Here is a 12,457-nt window from a genome sequence, read left to right on the forward strand (position 1 = left end):
TAGTGCTCCCTGCTCTGGTGTTTCAGACGCACAGGGCTAAGTGCACATGCACACCTCCTTCAAGTCTTTCACAACATACGGACGTGGCGCGTCCATACCTACCACTACCACTAGCAGCGTGCTCGGAACTCTGAGCTGAAATCATCATTTTGCGTACCCGTCCCAGGACACGGGTGCTTCTAGAATGACAAAACCACCCCAGGCTTCCGACATCTGCGACTTTTGCTCTGAGCGTGGTACCACGCGCATGGCTGCACATCCACCCCTGTGCGCTGACGTGACTGGGTAAGCCGCATAAGGAAATGTTTAAAGCTTCCCAGAAGAGCCTTTACAACCTCCAGACTTCCTGGAGAATCTGCTCTGACAAAAAGAAGTCCCATTTTCTCAGTCATTCCATCCCAAATCGCAGTCACGTAGAGAATTTCCTTCACGGAGACCTCCACCTTCCAGAAAAGCGCTTCCAAACTGTGCAACTTGAAGCACCAAGAAAAACACAATGCGCACGATCCAAATCGATGTGGCCGTGCGACCTTCTTGCAAAATGAATGCTCCGTGGAACACGTTTTGAGAAACGCCATTCCGGATGCACCCAATTCACACTTGGGTTGCACACAGCCCAGCCCCAAGAACTTCACACAGGACGTGGCAGCGAGCCGCATAAAGACAGAAGGACTTACCTTTCCTGCTCCCACAGGTCCGACCACAGCTAACAATTCCCCGGGTCTGACAGTGAAGGAAAGGCCTTGTAGGGTTGGGGTTTCTGATGCCTACAAATTAAAGTTCACAAAATAAGGCACATTTCAATAAACACAAATTACCTCAAAAAGAAAATTCTGTAATGTTCACTTATATGTGAACATAACCTGCATCTCTCCCCTTCCTATTTGAAGATACCATGTCCTGGAGTCCTCTTCACTCAGAGTGTGTGTGTGTGTGTGTGTTAATGTTTATTTCCTTTGAGACAGGGAGCAAGCAGGGGAGAGGCAGAGAGACGGCGGGCAGAAAATCCCAAGCAGGCTCCACACAGTCAGCACAGAGCCCAACCGACCTGGGGCTCGATCTTACAAACTGTGAGATCATGACCTGAACCAAAATCAAAAGTTGGATGCTCAACCGACTGAGCCATCCAGGCGCCCCTCAACTATATTTCTTTGGGGTTTAGCTGTCTTTCCAAAGACCTGTTCTCTTACTAGATCTGCATATGAACCCAGTTCTAGACACCCGCAGAATTTAAGTCACAGAAATGACAAGGCATCCTTTTGAAATGAAAACTTCTTGGCGCCCACCAATGTTAAAAGAATATAGTTAACAGAACAGTCAGTATGGGAGGTTTTCAAGTTTACATGACCCTTGGTTTTAAGCTTCTATTCCATTAACCCCCACAAGGTGGCAGTATAAGTACATGGCATGCTGGGCCCGTTAGTAATCAGTAACCAGAAATCTCCAGAACCTCGCCATTCTCATTTGAGAAGGAAGGAATCTGAGTAATGCTCACAAAGCAAGAAGGCATTTGGCATTATAAAGTCACTGTTGGCAAAAAGGCTCCTCTCTGTGGTGGTCAAGGCTATAGCTGGAGCTCAAATTTAACACCAACAAAAATAACGAGTAAGTTAGTATATGCTATCATGGACCAGAGAAATAAAGTCTGTCTACACTTGTACTGTGCATTACCGGCTCCAGCTGAACAGGTACAACACACACTTCCACTGTAGAAAACACATGTACAGCACACAATCCAACACAACGGTAAAGGATAAAGCAAAAATCATGCTAATCAGAAGCTATATTCCTAAACATTCTATGAATTCTACAATAAAGAGATTCAGTGTTAAGAAAACACTCGATAAATGGGGCACCCAGGTGGCTCAGTCAGTTAAACATCTGACTCTTGATTTCGGCTCCGGTCATGATCTCACGGTTTGTGGGTTCAAGCGCTGCATTGAGTTCTGTGCTGACACTGTGGAGCTTGCTCGGGATTCTGTCTCTCTGCCCCTCCCCTGCTTATGCTCTCTCTCTCTCTCTCTTAAAATAAATAAACTTTAAAAAAAAAAAAAAGCAAAGGCAGAGAGTACAAATAAGTAGAAGGACGGTTTTAAAGTGAAATCACAGAACCTCAGTAGTATTCGCCAACTAGAAGACTGTTTGTCCAAACCCACATAGGAAAACTATCAGAAGAAAATTGATAGGAACTGTTTAGGGTGAAATCTGTTTAAAAAGCTACGATTTGGGGGCAATCCTGATGATGGGCCTTGTCCGCACTGTTACAATCTCCACCTCCTTTCCCGTGGGATGCTTCTGGGAGCACAGCCCCAGAGCATAGGATCTAGTGGACGTGTGTGAGTCCCAGGCCCTCTCCGAAGAGGGCTTGTCCTCTCCGAAGAGGGCTTGTAAGGGGCTGGTGCTCTGCAAACGCAGCCGGGGAAAGGAAATGTCCTCCCACGATCATAGAAGCTGACCATGAGTGGACCCGAGGCACTGCCGCCTCCCACGTCCCTAGGAAAGGATTCTTCAGAAACAGACCTCCGGGTACCTGAAGGCCAGAGAAATGTACAAAGCTGCTGTTCGGAACATTTCCTGCAAGTTCAACTCTGTGGGGGTGATAGTGAGAAGGATGCAACCCACGGATAACCAAAAGCAGCTAACTTCCCACCAAGAGGTGCAGAGCCGGGCTGCTGCGGGACCTCCCCTGTGCCCTCCCCTGCGCCGGGAGTGGGTACACACACCATTGACACGATGCCCGCACGTAAAAGGTCTGGGCAATCCTCAAAATGAAAACTATCTCGGGAGATAATGAGTCATAAAGCGGGTACATACGAAAACAAGGATGATTACATTTAAGCACACACACACCAAAACACCAGCCCCAGATTTGATCGGAATTATAAAAACTATCATTAAGAAGCTGGGTTTCAATACGTAGGAACACTTTGTTAAGCTTCTCCACTCCTCTCTTCGTGTCTAACAACTAGTTCCTACTTTACTACATTTTGTTTCTAACTCAGTTCCATCTACAAAGTAATAAGCCACAGAATGACACTGGCTTCCCGTCCCCTGAGCCTCTGAGCTTCCTGTTAGGGCCAGACGAGGCTCGGCTCCAGGACCCGGCACCGCTCGAGCGTGACCAGAAGGGGGCAGCATGGGACAGTTCAGGAGTGCTCCCTTACCCTGGGGCTCCGTAGAGGCTGATGCAAGAAGCCCCGACTGAGCCCTCACTCTGTGCCAGACTCGGGCTAGGCCCTGGGGACACTAGGCCCTGGGGACACTAGGCCCTGGGGACACGGGAGTGAACCAGATGGATGAAAATCCCCGCCCCGGGGCGACTCAGAGGCTCTAGCCAAACACACGCTGTGAAGCATAGACACAACCTGAGTGCATTCATTTCATGAATGAAACCAGGTGGGGGCCAGGACCTTTGCCCACCTACCCACCCAGCCGTCTAGTGGGTGGTTCAAAAATCCGCCTCCTTCTGCCGCCCAGCCTGGCATACACTGCATCCGGCCTCAGCTTCCTTCCCAAACCCGCAGTGTCCATGCCCCTCTGTCGCCCTAGGGCTCCTGTCGGCCCCTAATTACCCCCCAGTGTGAGGCACAGTCTTCCCCCCCCCCCCACAAGGCCAGGACAACAGGATGGGGGTGTTCTGTGCTCAGCGCAAGAGCTGCAGAGAAAGTCTGAGAACATGTGACTCAGTTCCGGGGAGATCGGAAGGGCTCACTGTACAGTGCTGCACAGTCCGGTGCAGACGAAATGTGCCCAGGGGTCACCATGCGGGGGTGTGAACCACCTCAGCGCTGCCTAACTCACCGGCACCCACAGAAGGAACTGGAAGGGGGCTTTCTAGAAGTGCTTCAAGCGCACCCTGCAGGGAAGCACCGGGCGGGGGAGGGGCGCGTGAGGCCAGGCACCTGTGTACCTAACACCCTGCGTGCATGTGCGCGACACGGCTCTATTCGTCTGGGGACAGCCTTCTGCACTGTCAGTAGAGGCGGCGGGCGTCAAACAGGGAGCCAAACGTGACCCACGACTGCCGCACGACACTTAGTCACCGGCATGGGAAGAGAGGAAGGTTCCAGAGTCTGCATACGTGCAGCCTAGAGAAGGAAGGGAGACCGCGGGGAGGGATGCAGGAGTGGCGGGTGAGCACCCGTGTGCTCTGGGCTCGTCCTCAGCCTCCCCTGCTGTGCTCAGGACTGGCTCCTGCAACTGCCAAGCCAACTGCAGGTCAGCCCTGGAGCGCACCCGTGTGAGGCCAGAGGCAGGAGAGGGGAGGGGCCGGCCCCGCACCCACCCCTGCACCACCAGCACCCACGGGGCGGGCCCTCCCTCACACCACTGTCCCCGCTCCTGTTGGCAGTCAGGCTCCCAAGCTCTGTTCCCAACGGGTGACCCTCTGCGGGAGGCCACCTCCTCCCTGATTCCCCCCCCCACCCGCCACCCGGGGAGGGGTGCGGCCTCCCGCCTCCGAGAGTCTCTGGGCTGCCTCCCCACGTGCCCTCTTGGCTTTTTCTTGTTCTTTCCCTGCCTAGGTAACTCACTGCTGCTCGCGTGCTGGGAGTTCTGTTTTCCGGACCCGCCCTGACCTGAGCCAGGAGGATGTGCAGAGAAGGCCACAGAAGCAGCCAAGGAAAGTGTTCCGGGTTTTTGATAAGGGAGCGAGGCTGCGAGCTTGGAGCTCTCCTGTTTTTCTCGTTTGCCTAAATGTCCTAAACCAAGCAGGTGTCAGAAAATCTCCGTGACCTCACTTGTCCTAGCTGTCCGCTTGCCACACAGTGGAAGGCTGAGGCCGGGCATCGCTGGCACTTACCGTGCCCGCCGGCTGCCGCCTCCCTGCCCCTGCTTGCCCCCAAGCAGCCAGCACCTTCCAGAAGCTTAGAACAGGGGAGCCCTCACCCTGCCCCACAGGACACACCCATGTCTGGGGCTTCGCTCAGTATGTAAGGAGATGGTCTGACAGCGTCAGGTTAAACACATACAGTGATGCCCCAGAGTCTCTCCTCTGTAACCATTTGTGATATATTTGTTACCTAACCCCTTCCGGACTGTATCACTTACCTGCTGTAAATAGAGACACTGCAAACTTATCACCAAAAACAATGTGATCGTACTAGAAAGTTCTCCTAACGATGAGCTAAAGAGCAACATGTCGTCGTATGTCTTGGGCTGATTGTATACTTAATCCCCAATAACTACAAATCTTATCCCTGATTTTGAGAATGTTTATAATAGACTTTCAAGAAAACAATGCCAGTCATGTTTCATATGGTGTGTTAAAAAAAAAAAAAAACAAAGCTCAAAATTTCTCTATTAAATCTCCGTCCCCTGTTGTGTTTTACGAGTTGTGATCTCGCACAGGCAGATCGGTTACCTTATCCCAAAAGGCAGTGAAGTCTTGCACGTGCACTATCATTTTACCATCGGACGGCAGCTGAGGGGTTCGCTGTGGGATCTCGTCAAGTAACAGAAAGTTCTGCAGAAGAAGGAAAAAGGCTGCATGAGCTGCAGGAACAAAGCCTAAGCAAAAATAATTGCTTTCCTGGAATTTGCAATGTAGCAGCCTCTGTATCATTTTACCAACTGTATTTACAAGGTGGACTCACATCAGAACACAGTATGTATTATGTAATTATATAATAGAGTCTCTCTCACACACACACAGAGCTAACTTTGTGACCTTCTCAACAAGTATACTGAATCTTGCCTCAAGAGAAAACAAAGCTCCAAGCAGTGCACACATTGAGAACCTGGACACCGTCATTTGTACTCCGGTGTTACTAACAACAAACAAAGAAGTTGGTAGGAAGTGATCCCATAAATATTTACCCAATCCCACCATGTGCCAAGCACCACGTGAGATGCTGGGCACACAGACGAAGGCCACCCCCGGGCCTTCAGGAATTGAGTTGATCGAAAAGGACAGGCTGGGAGCTGTAACCAATGGCAGAGACTCTGAATGGAAAACGTGGCTCCGCCCGTTTACTGGTTACGCCCTCTCCCCGGGCACTTGGGTACACGTTCCTTTCCCCTGTACGCGTCACATGAATGCATCATTCTTGTCATGAACTATCACTTATCATCATTCTAAAAAAAAAAATCAGGGGCACCTGGATGGCTCAGTCAGTTAAGCATCTGACTCTTGATCTCCGCTCAGGTCTGGATCTCAGGGTCCTGAGTTCAAGCTCCATGTTGGGCTCCACGCTGGGCATGAAGCCTACTTAAAAATATATCTTTCACAAGCATCTCTTCATAATCACTCATCTTTTCTCCTTAGCAAATACCCTCTCGACAGCAGGAGAAGGTATTTGCCACACATCCTGCTCTTGTCCACACCGGACAGCGGCTACTCGGTGCAATTTGAATCAAACCAAGTCATGCTCACCATTACAAACCTAACACCATCACATACATAGGGAGACTCCTTCTGGCTCTGCAGAAGCTAGACCTAATTCAACAAGAAAGGCCTCACTGGCACAGAAATGGAATAAACATCCAATACTACTACCTCTACCCCCGCTGTGGGAGCGACTGTTACTGGCCCTCAAAATTGGCTCTCATTCTTCTGTGGAAACAAAAAGGAGCCTTCTTCCCAGCCTCCCGCAGAGCCAGGTGATCAAGTTCAGGCCAGTGGAAAGTGATCATGTCCAGGAACCTTCCTCTACCCAATGGCTTGGGCCTTGGAAGTCAGCAGCTTAGCCAAGACTGTGGTTGGGTCCCCTCCCTCAGGAAAGAGAAGGGGAAAAAAATAAAAAAGAACAAAAACCTCAAGGCAACCTGGCTATATCCGTCTGTGACAACATCCCTCACGACCCTGTAACATGAGACCACGCATTCAGACTACATGTTTGTGTGTTACCGCATATGGGAGACAAAAAAGTAAAAACCATATAGAAAACTACACCACGCGGCGTTCGGAGCTCAGTTCTTCGGGTATGAGCCCACATGAGCGGTGCTGGCACGAATAAAGTTGCTTCCGGGAAAGAAAAGCCTCAGCGTCACGACTCTGTGCGAGAGCCCCGCTACAAGGCCAAGGACAGTGGAGCAGTAAGAAAGAAAGCGTCTGGGTCCTACGGCCACAGGATGCCACACAAGCCACGGAACTTCTTATGGGGTGAATCGTGCCCTCCCAAAGACAGGATGAAGTCAGAACCCCAGCTACCTCAGTGTGTGACTTTATTTGGATACAGGGTCATTGCAGATGTGACTGATTAAGGTGAGGTCCTACTGGAGTACAGGGAGCCCTCAGCTCAGTATGACCGGTGTCCGTGTAAGAAGATGCAGTGGGCGCCTGGCTGGCTCAGTCAGTGAAGCGTGCGACTCTTGGGCTTGGGGCTGTGAGCTCGAGCCCCACGTTGGGCAGAGACTACTTAGAAATAAAACCTTTTTTTTTTTTTTTTAACATTTATTTATTTTTGAGAGACAGAGCATGAGCAGGGGAGGGGCAGAGAGAGGGGGAGACTCAGAATCCGAAGCAGCTCCAGACTCCAAGCTGTCAGCCCAGAGCCCGACGCGGGGCTCAAACCCACGAACCGTGAGATCATGACCTGAGCCGAAGTCAGACGCTCAACCGACTGAGCCCCCAGGCACCCCTAGAAATAAAACCTCTAAAGGAAAAAGAGACAAGGATGAGAGGGGAGGAGAGGAGGAGCAGGAGAGAAGAGGAGGGAGAAGGAAGGGAAGGGGGAAGAGGAGGAGGAGGAGGAAGAGGAAGAGAAGATAAAGGAGGAGAGAGAGATACAGGCAGAAAACGGCCAAGACAGAGATTTATAGTGATGGCAACCACAAGCCAAGAAATGCCAAGGCTTACCAGCCACACCGGAAACTAGAAAAGGCAAGGGAAGACTCTCCCTTACAGGTTTCAGAGGGATCACGACCCTGCGGACACCTAGACTTCAGACCTCTGGCTCCAGAACTGCGAAACAACACATTTCCGTCGCTCTGAGCCACCTACTTTGTGGCACTTTGTTCCCCCCGTGCGAGGATACCGACATGCAACCTCGCGAAGGCTGTTGCAGGAGAGAAAAATGACCTGCGTAATTTGCACTCTAGGACCCACAGGCAAACCTCCTCCGAACCAGTACAAGAAAAGCAGCTGAAATAAGCGTGTGAAAATGTTTTAGGAAAACAACACAGATGCAACTGCTACCCTAAAAATCATAAGCGCTCTTTAAAGTCATTAAAATCTTGTCTACCCTGATTAAAGCTGAAAATGCAAAGTTTCTCTGTGCAGGAAAACGTGTTCCTGCCCATTTCTCTCCAAGACCCAGCCTGCGGGGGGCAGGGTGTGATCACACACTCTACCCTCACCCAGGCTCGCAGAGAACCTTCCTCTCTGCCCGTGCCCGTGTCTAATGGGAGAGCAGAACGGACAGACGATGGTCCGAGGGCTCCTCTGCAGGCTTTAGGCCCAGCATGGCCCAGTCTGTCTCGCCACACCCCACTCCCACCATCACCCAACTCTTGTCTATTCTGCCACAATTCAGATCCCTCCAACTCTTCGCTCCTCTTGAAACAATGTTAATTTCAGAATCTCACTACCAATCATTTACAACGTTAACACGGTTTTTTGCCGTCCCCCTCTACCCCCTAGTTCCTTCCCCAAAATCCCGAACACCGCCGAACCTATCCCCAAGCACCACTTCCTATTTTTTTTTCAATGTTTAATCATTTTTGAGAGAGAATGAGTGTGAGTGGGCCAAAGGCAGAGAGAAGGGGACAGAGGACTCGAAGCAGGGTCCACACTGACAGCAGGGTCCCTGACCCGGGGCTTTAACTCATGAACCATGAGACCATGACCTGAGCTGAAGTCAGTTGCTTAACTGGCTGAGCCCCCCAGGAGCCCCACCACTTCCTGCTGATCTCGCTGAAACACCTCTGAGAACATCCACCATGCTTAAAACCCGTCCATGACCCGCGAGCACCTAAGTCCACACTCCCCAGTGCCCTCCACCTTGATACTCTGAGTACTGAACCAACCCATCCTTCCCAGCCCATCTCAAATGCTAATCCTCCTGGGAACCAGCTCACAAGGGCCCTAGCTGGCACTTGCCCTGTTTTTTTTTTTTTAAACTTTTTTTTAATGTTTTATTTATTTCTGAGAGAGAGAGAGAGAGAGAGAGAGAGAGCGTGAGCAGGGGAGGGTCAGAGAGAGAGGGAGACACAGAATCTGAAGCAGGATCCAGGCTCTGAGCTTGCTGTCAGCACAGAGCCTGACATGAGGCTCGAACCCACCAACTGTGAGATCATGTCCTGAGCTGAAATTGGACACTTAACCAACTGAGCCACCCAGGCACACCCTTCCCACCCTACTTCTGAATCCTCAAAGGGATATTAAGTCATGGAGAGGGAGAGGACCATTCCCTTCACCCACTTATGAACAGCCCAGCTCAAACTTAACACTGAGCCTGCAAAGGGTCAGCCCATCATGATATCCCCTGAAGAAACAGACAGACTCTTCTACGGCTGCTTCAAGCAGATCTAATCACTATCATATCACTATAGTCATACACAATGTGAGTTAACACAGCAGCAAGCAAAAAGTTATATGTGTTATAAATCTTGTCTAGACAGAATAAAATTTGAATTTTAGCTCACGGGTATTACCAAGACATAAAATTCAAAATTCAGTATGGGCATTTCAGAATAGAAATTCTGCACCTTCAAGGAAAGAGAGAAAAGAGAAACCGTGTGCAGAGTGAGGCAGTAAATCTACCGAGCATCTGTCCGTAAATAACAGGATGGAGTGGAGAAAGAGGTCAGAGTCTCCCTGTGGTTAAATGAGACTCCATTCAACACACGAACGGCTTGCACAGGTGCCATATGTGCTGGCTGGGTTGCTGTCTAGAACTCGGGCTGATGAAAACGCTGACATGGAAGCCGCGACGTGCATACCCAGAACAGGTCATGCGGGAAAGCACCAGCCGTCAGAACTCAAGCCAACAGGACTGGCTTCGGAGCGGCTGGTCAGCAAAAACCTAAGCAGCTCTGTGGACACTATAACCCCGGAGACACACTTTACTGGGTGTAGACCTCGTTACGACTCCCACTGCTCTGAAATAAAGACAAGATCTTTTATGATCTTACTGGACTCGTTCAATGTCACCAAGAGAAAAACCGAAGGGGCTTCCTGGGCCTATAACTTCATAATAAATCCTTCATTTTCGGTCCGTGGGAGAAAGGAAATTGAAAGTGCGTGTGGAAGAGAAGACTACCCTCTAGAGCCCACGCGGGGCTTTCCCCCAGGGCTGTGGACACAGCGCCATCCCCAAGGTGGAGGAATGTGCCGGATGTATCTCCTGGGACTCGCAAACACGGTCTTCCAGGACGTTCTGCCCACCTGCAGAGTCCCCAGCTGCAGGGGACAGTGTCACAGCCAACTTCCGGGTGCCTCCCAAGCTTCTGGGAGCCAAACCTCACAAGCCAAACGTCGCCTCGTCCTGAGGCACATCTTTGGTGAGTGGACTCAGCGCATCTTTTCTCCGTCTCCTGCTGCCATTGTTACCTCTAACTGCACAAAACACATCTAGGTGAGAGGCAGGTGAAGAGTGAACACTGGCTCAGCCCATCCATTCCTTGCCTATTACCTTTGTCAGGTACGTGCTCGAGCGGCTCTCGAATCTCATCGCGTCTAGTTCAGCCTAATCCAAACCGCATCATCCCATTCCTGGACGGCATTAGCCTCTTAACACGTGATCCTGCTCTGTCTAGATCCCCAGGCCCACCTCCTCTGCTCTGGTCCCCAGGCTGCAGCCACAGTGAGCTCTGCAAACACAAAAACCCTTCATGCTGTCTGTAAGGTGCTGTGTCCCCTGTTCGGGCCTCTCCTCTCTGCATCCTCAGACATTTTGGTTCCTCAAATACATGGACCTCCTTCTGGTGCACCAAACACTTTTTAAAAGGTTTGCCACACATCTATCCCCCCCGAACTGCAAAGTATCAGCATCCTATCCCCCAACCAACCCTTCCCCCCGCCCCCACATGTAATTCTCCAGGGAACTCCTTCAGCCTTCCCAGGAAGCTCCACCTCCAAAATTACACCGGTGTCTGCAAAGCACCTCATAGGACCTTGGACTCTTTCTTATAAAAAAAAAAAAAAAAGATTTCTTTTAATGTTTGTTTATTCTTGAGAGATAGACAGAGACAGAGCACAAGCAGTGGAGGGGCAGAGAGAGACACAGAAAACGAAGCAGGTTCCTGGCTCCAAGCTGTCAGCCCAGAGTCCAACATGGGGCTCGAACCCACGGACCTCAAGACCATGACCTGAGCCGAAGTTGGACACCTAACTGACTCAGCCACCCAGGCACCCCATCAGACTTTTTCTCCCAAGGACTGATGATACAAAACACAATGACATTAACAGCAAACGTCCTCATGTGAGCATTTATTAACCCCCACTTGATGCTATGGAAATTCCAGGCAGACAGAGTTTCTGTGCATTTGCTTATCATTGTATACGCGCAGCCCCAGGCTTAAGGTAGGTGCTCAGTTACCGTGTGCGGTGACCCAAGGAACTCTAAATGGGTCCCCAAAAGTCTAGTACAAACTGAGACAGGTGTCCATTTCTCCTCTCCACTGATTTTAGTCTTCACATGACCCCGATGACATCTTTTCTATTTTTACACGCACATTTTGGCTTCGTGTGCTTTTTCCCCACAGAGGGGGCGACGTTTCCCACACGTGGCATGTTTTCAGGTAACACAGGCACGCCTGTCTAGGACACAGACACCTTGGGCCCACATGACCCAGGGACTCAGAGGCTCCGCACTGTAATGAGTTCCTTTTCATTAGCCCTCCAGGTGATTCTGATGTACTCGAGATCGAAATTTCTTAAAGGGTTCTAGAAACCATACGGGTTGGAAGAGAGTCTAAGATCTAAAGGAAAAAAGAATCTTCAATAATTTCTTCAAAGCCACCACGAAGCAGTCCGCCAGGCTAACCACCCCTCTCTCACTACCCTTCTGGGCCCCTGGTCCTACCTTTACTGGAAACAACTTCTGCTCAACGACCTCTAACTCCCCAGGCCCCCCTTCCTGCCAGAAACGTCGTGCAGAGGAGGGAAGACTTAGGCTTCCCACCCAAATCAAAGATGCTTCACCAGGACACAGAGTGGTTTGACAAAGTCAGCCCCAGGAAAAGTCAGAATTCTCAGTAGGTCATACTGTTGATGCAACCGGACACATCTCTGTGGGAAGGAATTTCAAGCCTCAGACACAGTTCAGCTGCATTTTAGCAGAAAAGCAATCCAAAGTCCCACCCACATATTTGGCCACAACTCCCTCAAAACCTTCTGCAAGAGCCCTTTCGTACCACGCGATTTTATGCATCACATAATCCATAAGAGAATGAAAGTGCCCCCTTTCCACTAAAAGAAAGCTTAATTCTTCTGGGTATCTGCACAATCTCACAAACAAAGAGGAGCTGGAGAGTTCCGGGAGGGGTGCGTCTTCTGAGCATCTACTGGGAGGGG

General features: G+C 50.5%; 1 protein-coding gene across 1 annotated transcript in view; it reads right to left on the bottom strand.

Annotated features, from left to right (window-relative positions):
- LOC144223251 (ATP-binding cassette sub-family C member 4-like) overlaps positions 1-12,457 on the bottom strand; it is a gene marked incomplete at its 3' end in the record, with an annotated part of 99,890 nt that overhangs the window by 2,119 nt on the left and 85,314 nt on the right. The window contains 2 exon segments of the mRNA XM_077753969.1: positions 678-767; positions 5,363-5,464. Coding sequence (XP_077610095.1) covers positions 678-767; positions 5,363-5,464 — 192 coding nt within the window.

Source organism: Crocuta crocuta, unplaced genomic scaffold, assembly GCF_008692635.1.
Source record: "Crocuta crocuta isolate KB4526 unplaced genomic scaffold, BGI_CrCroc_1.0 scaffold31, whole genome shotgun sequence".
Taxonomy (NCBI): Eukaryota; Metazoa; Chordata; class Mammalia; order Carnivora; family Hyaenidae; genus Crocuta; species Crocuta crocuta.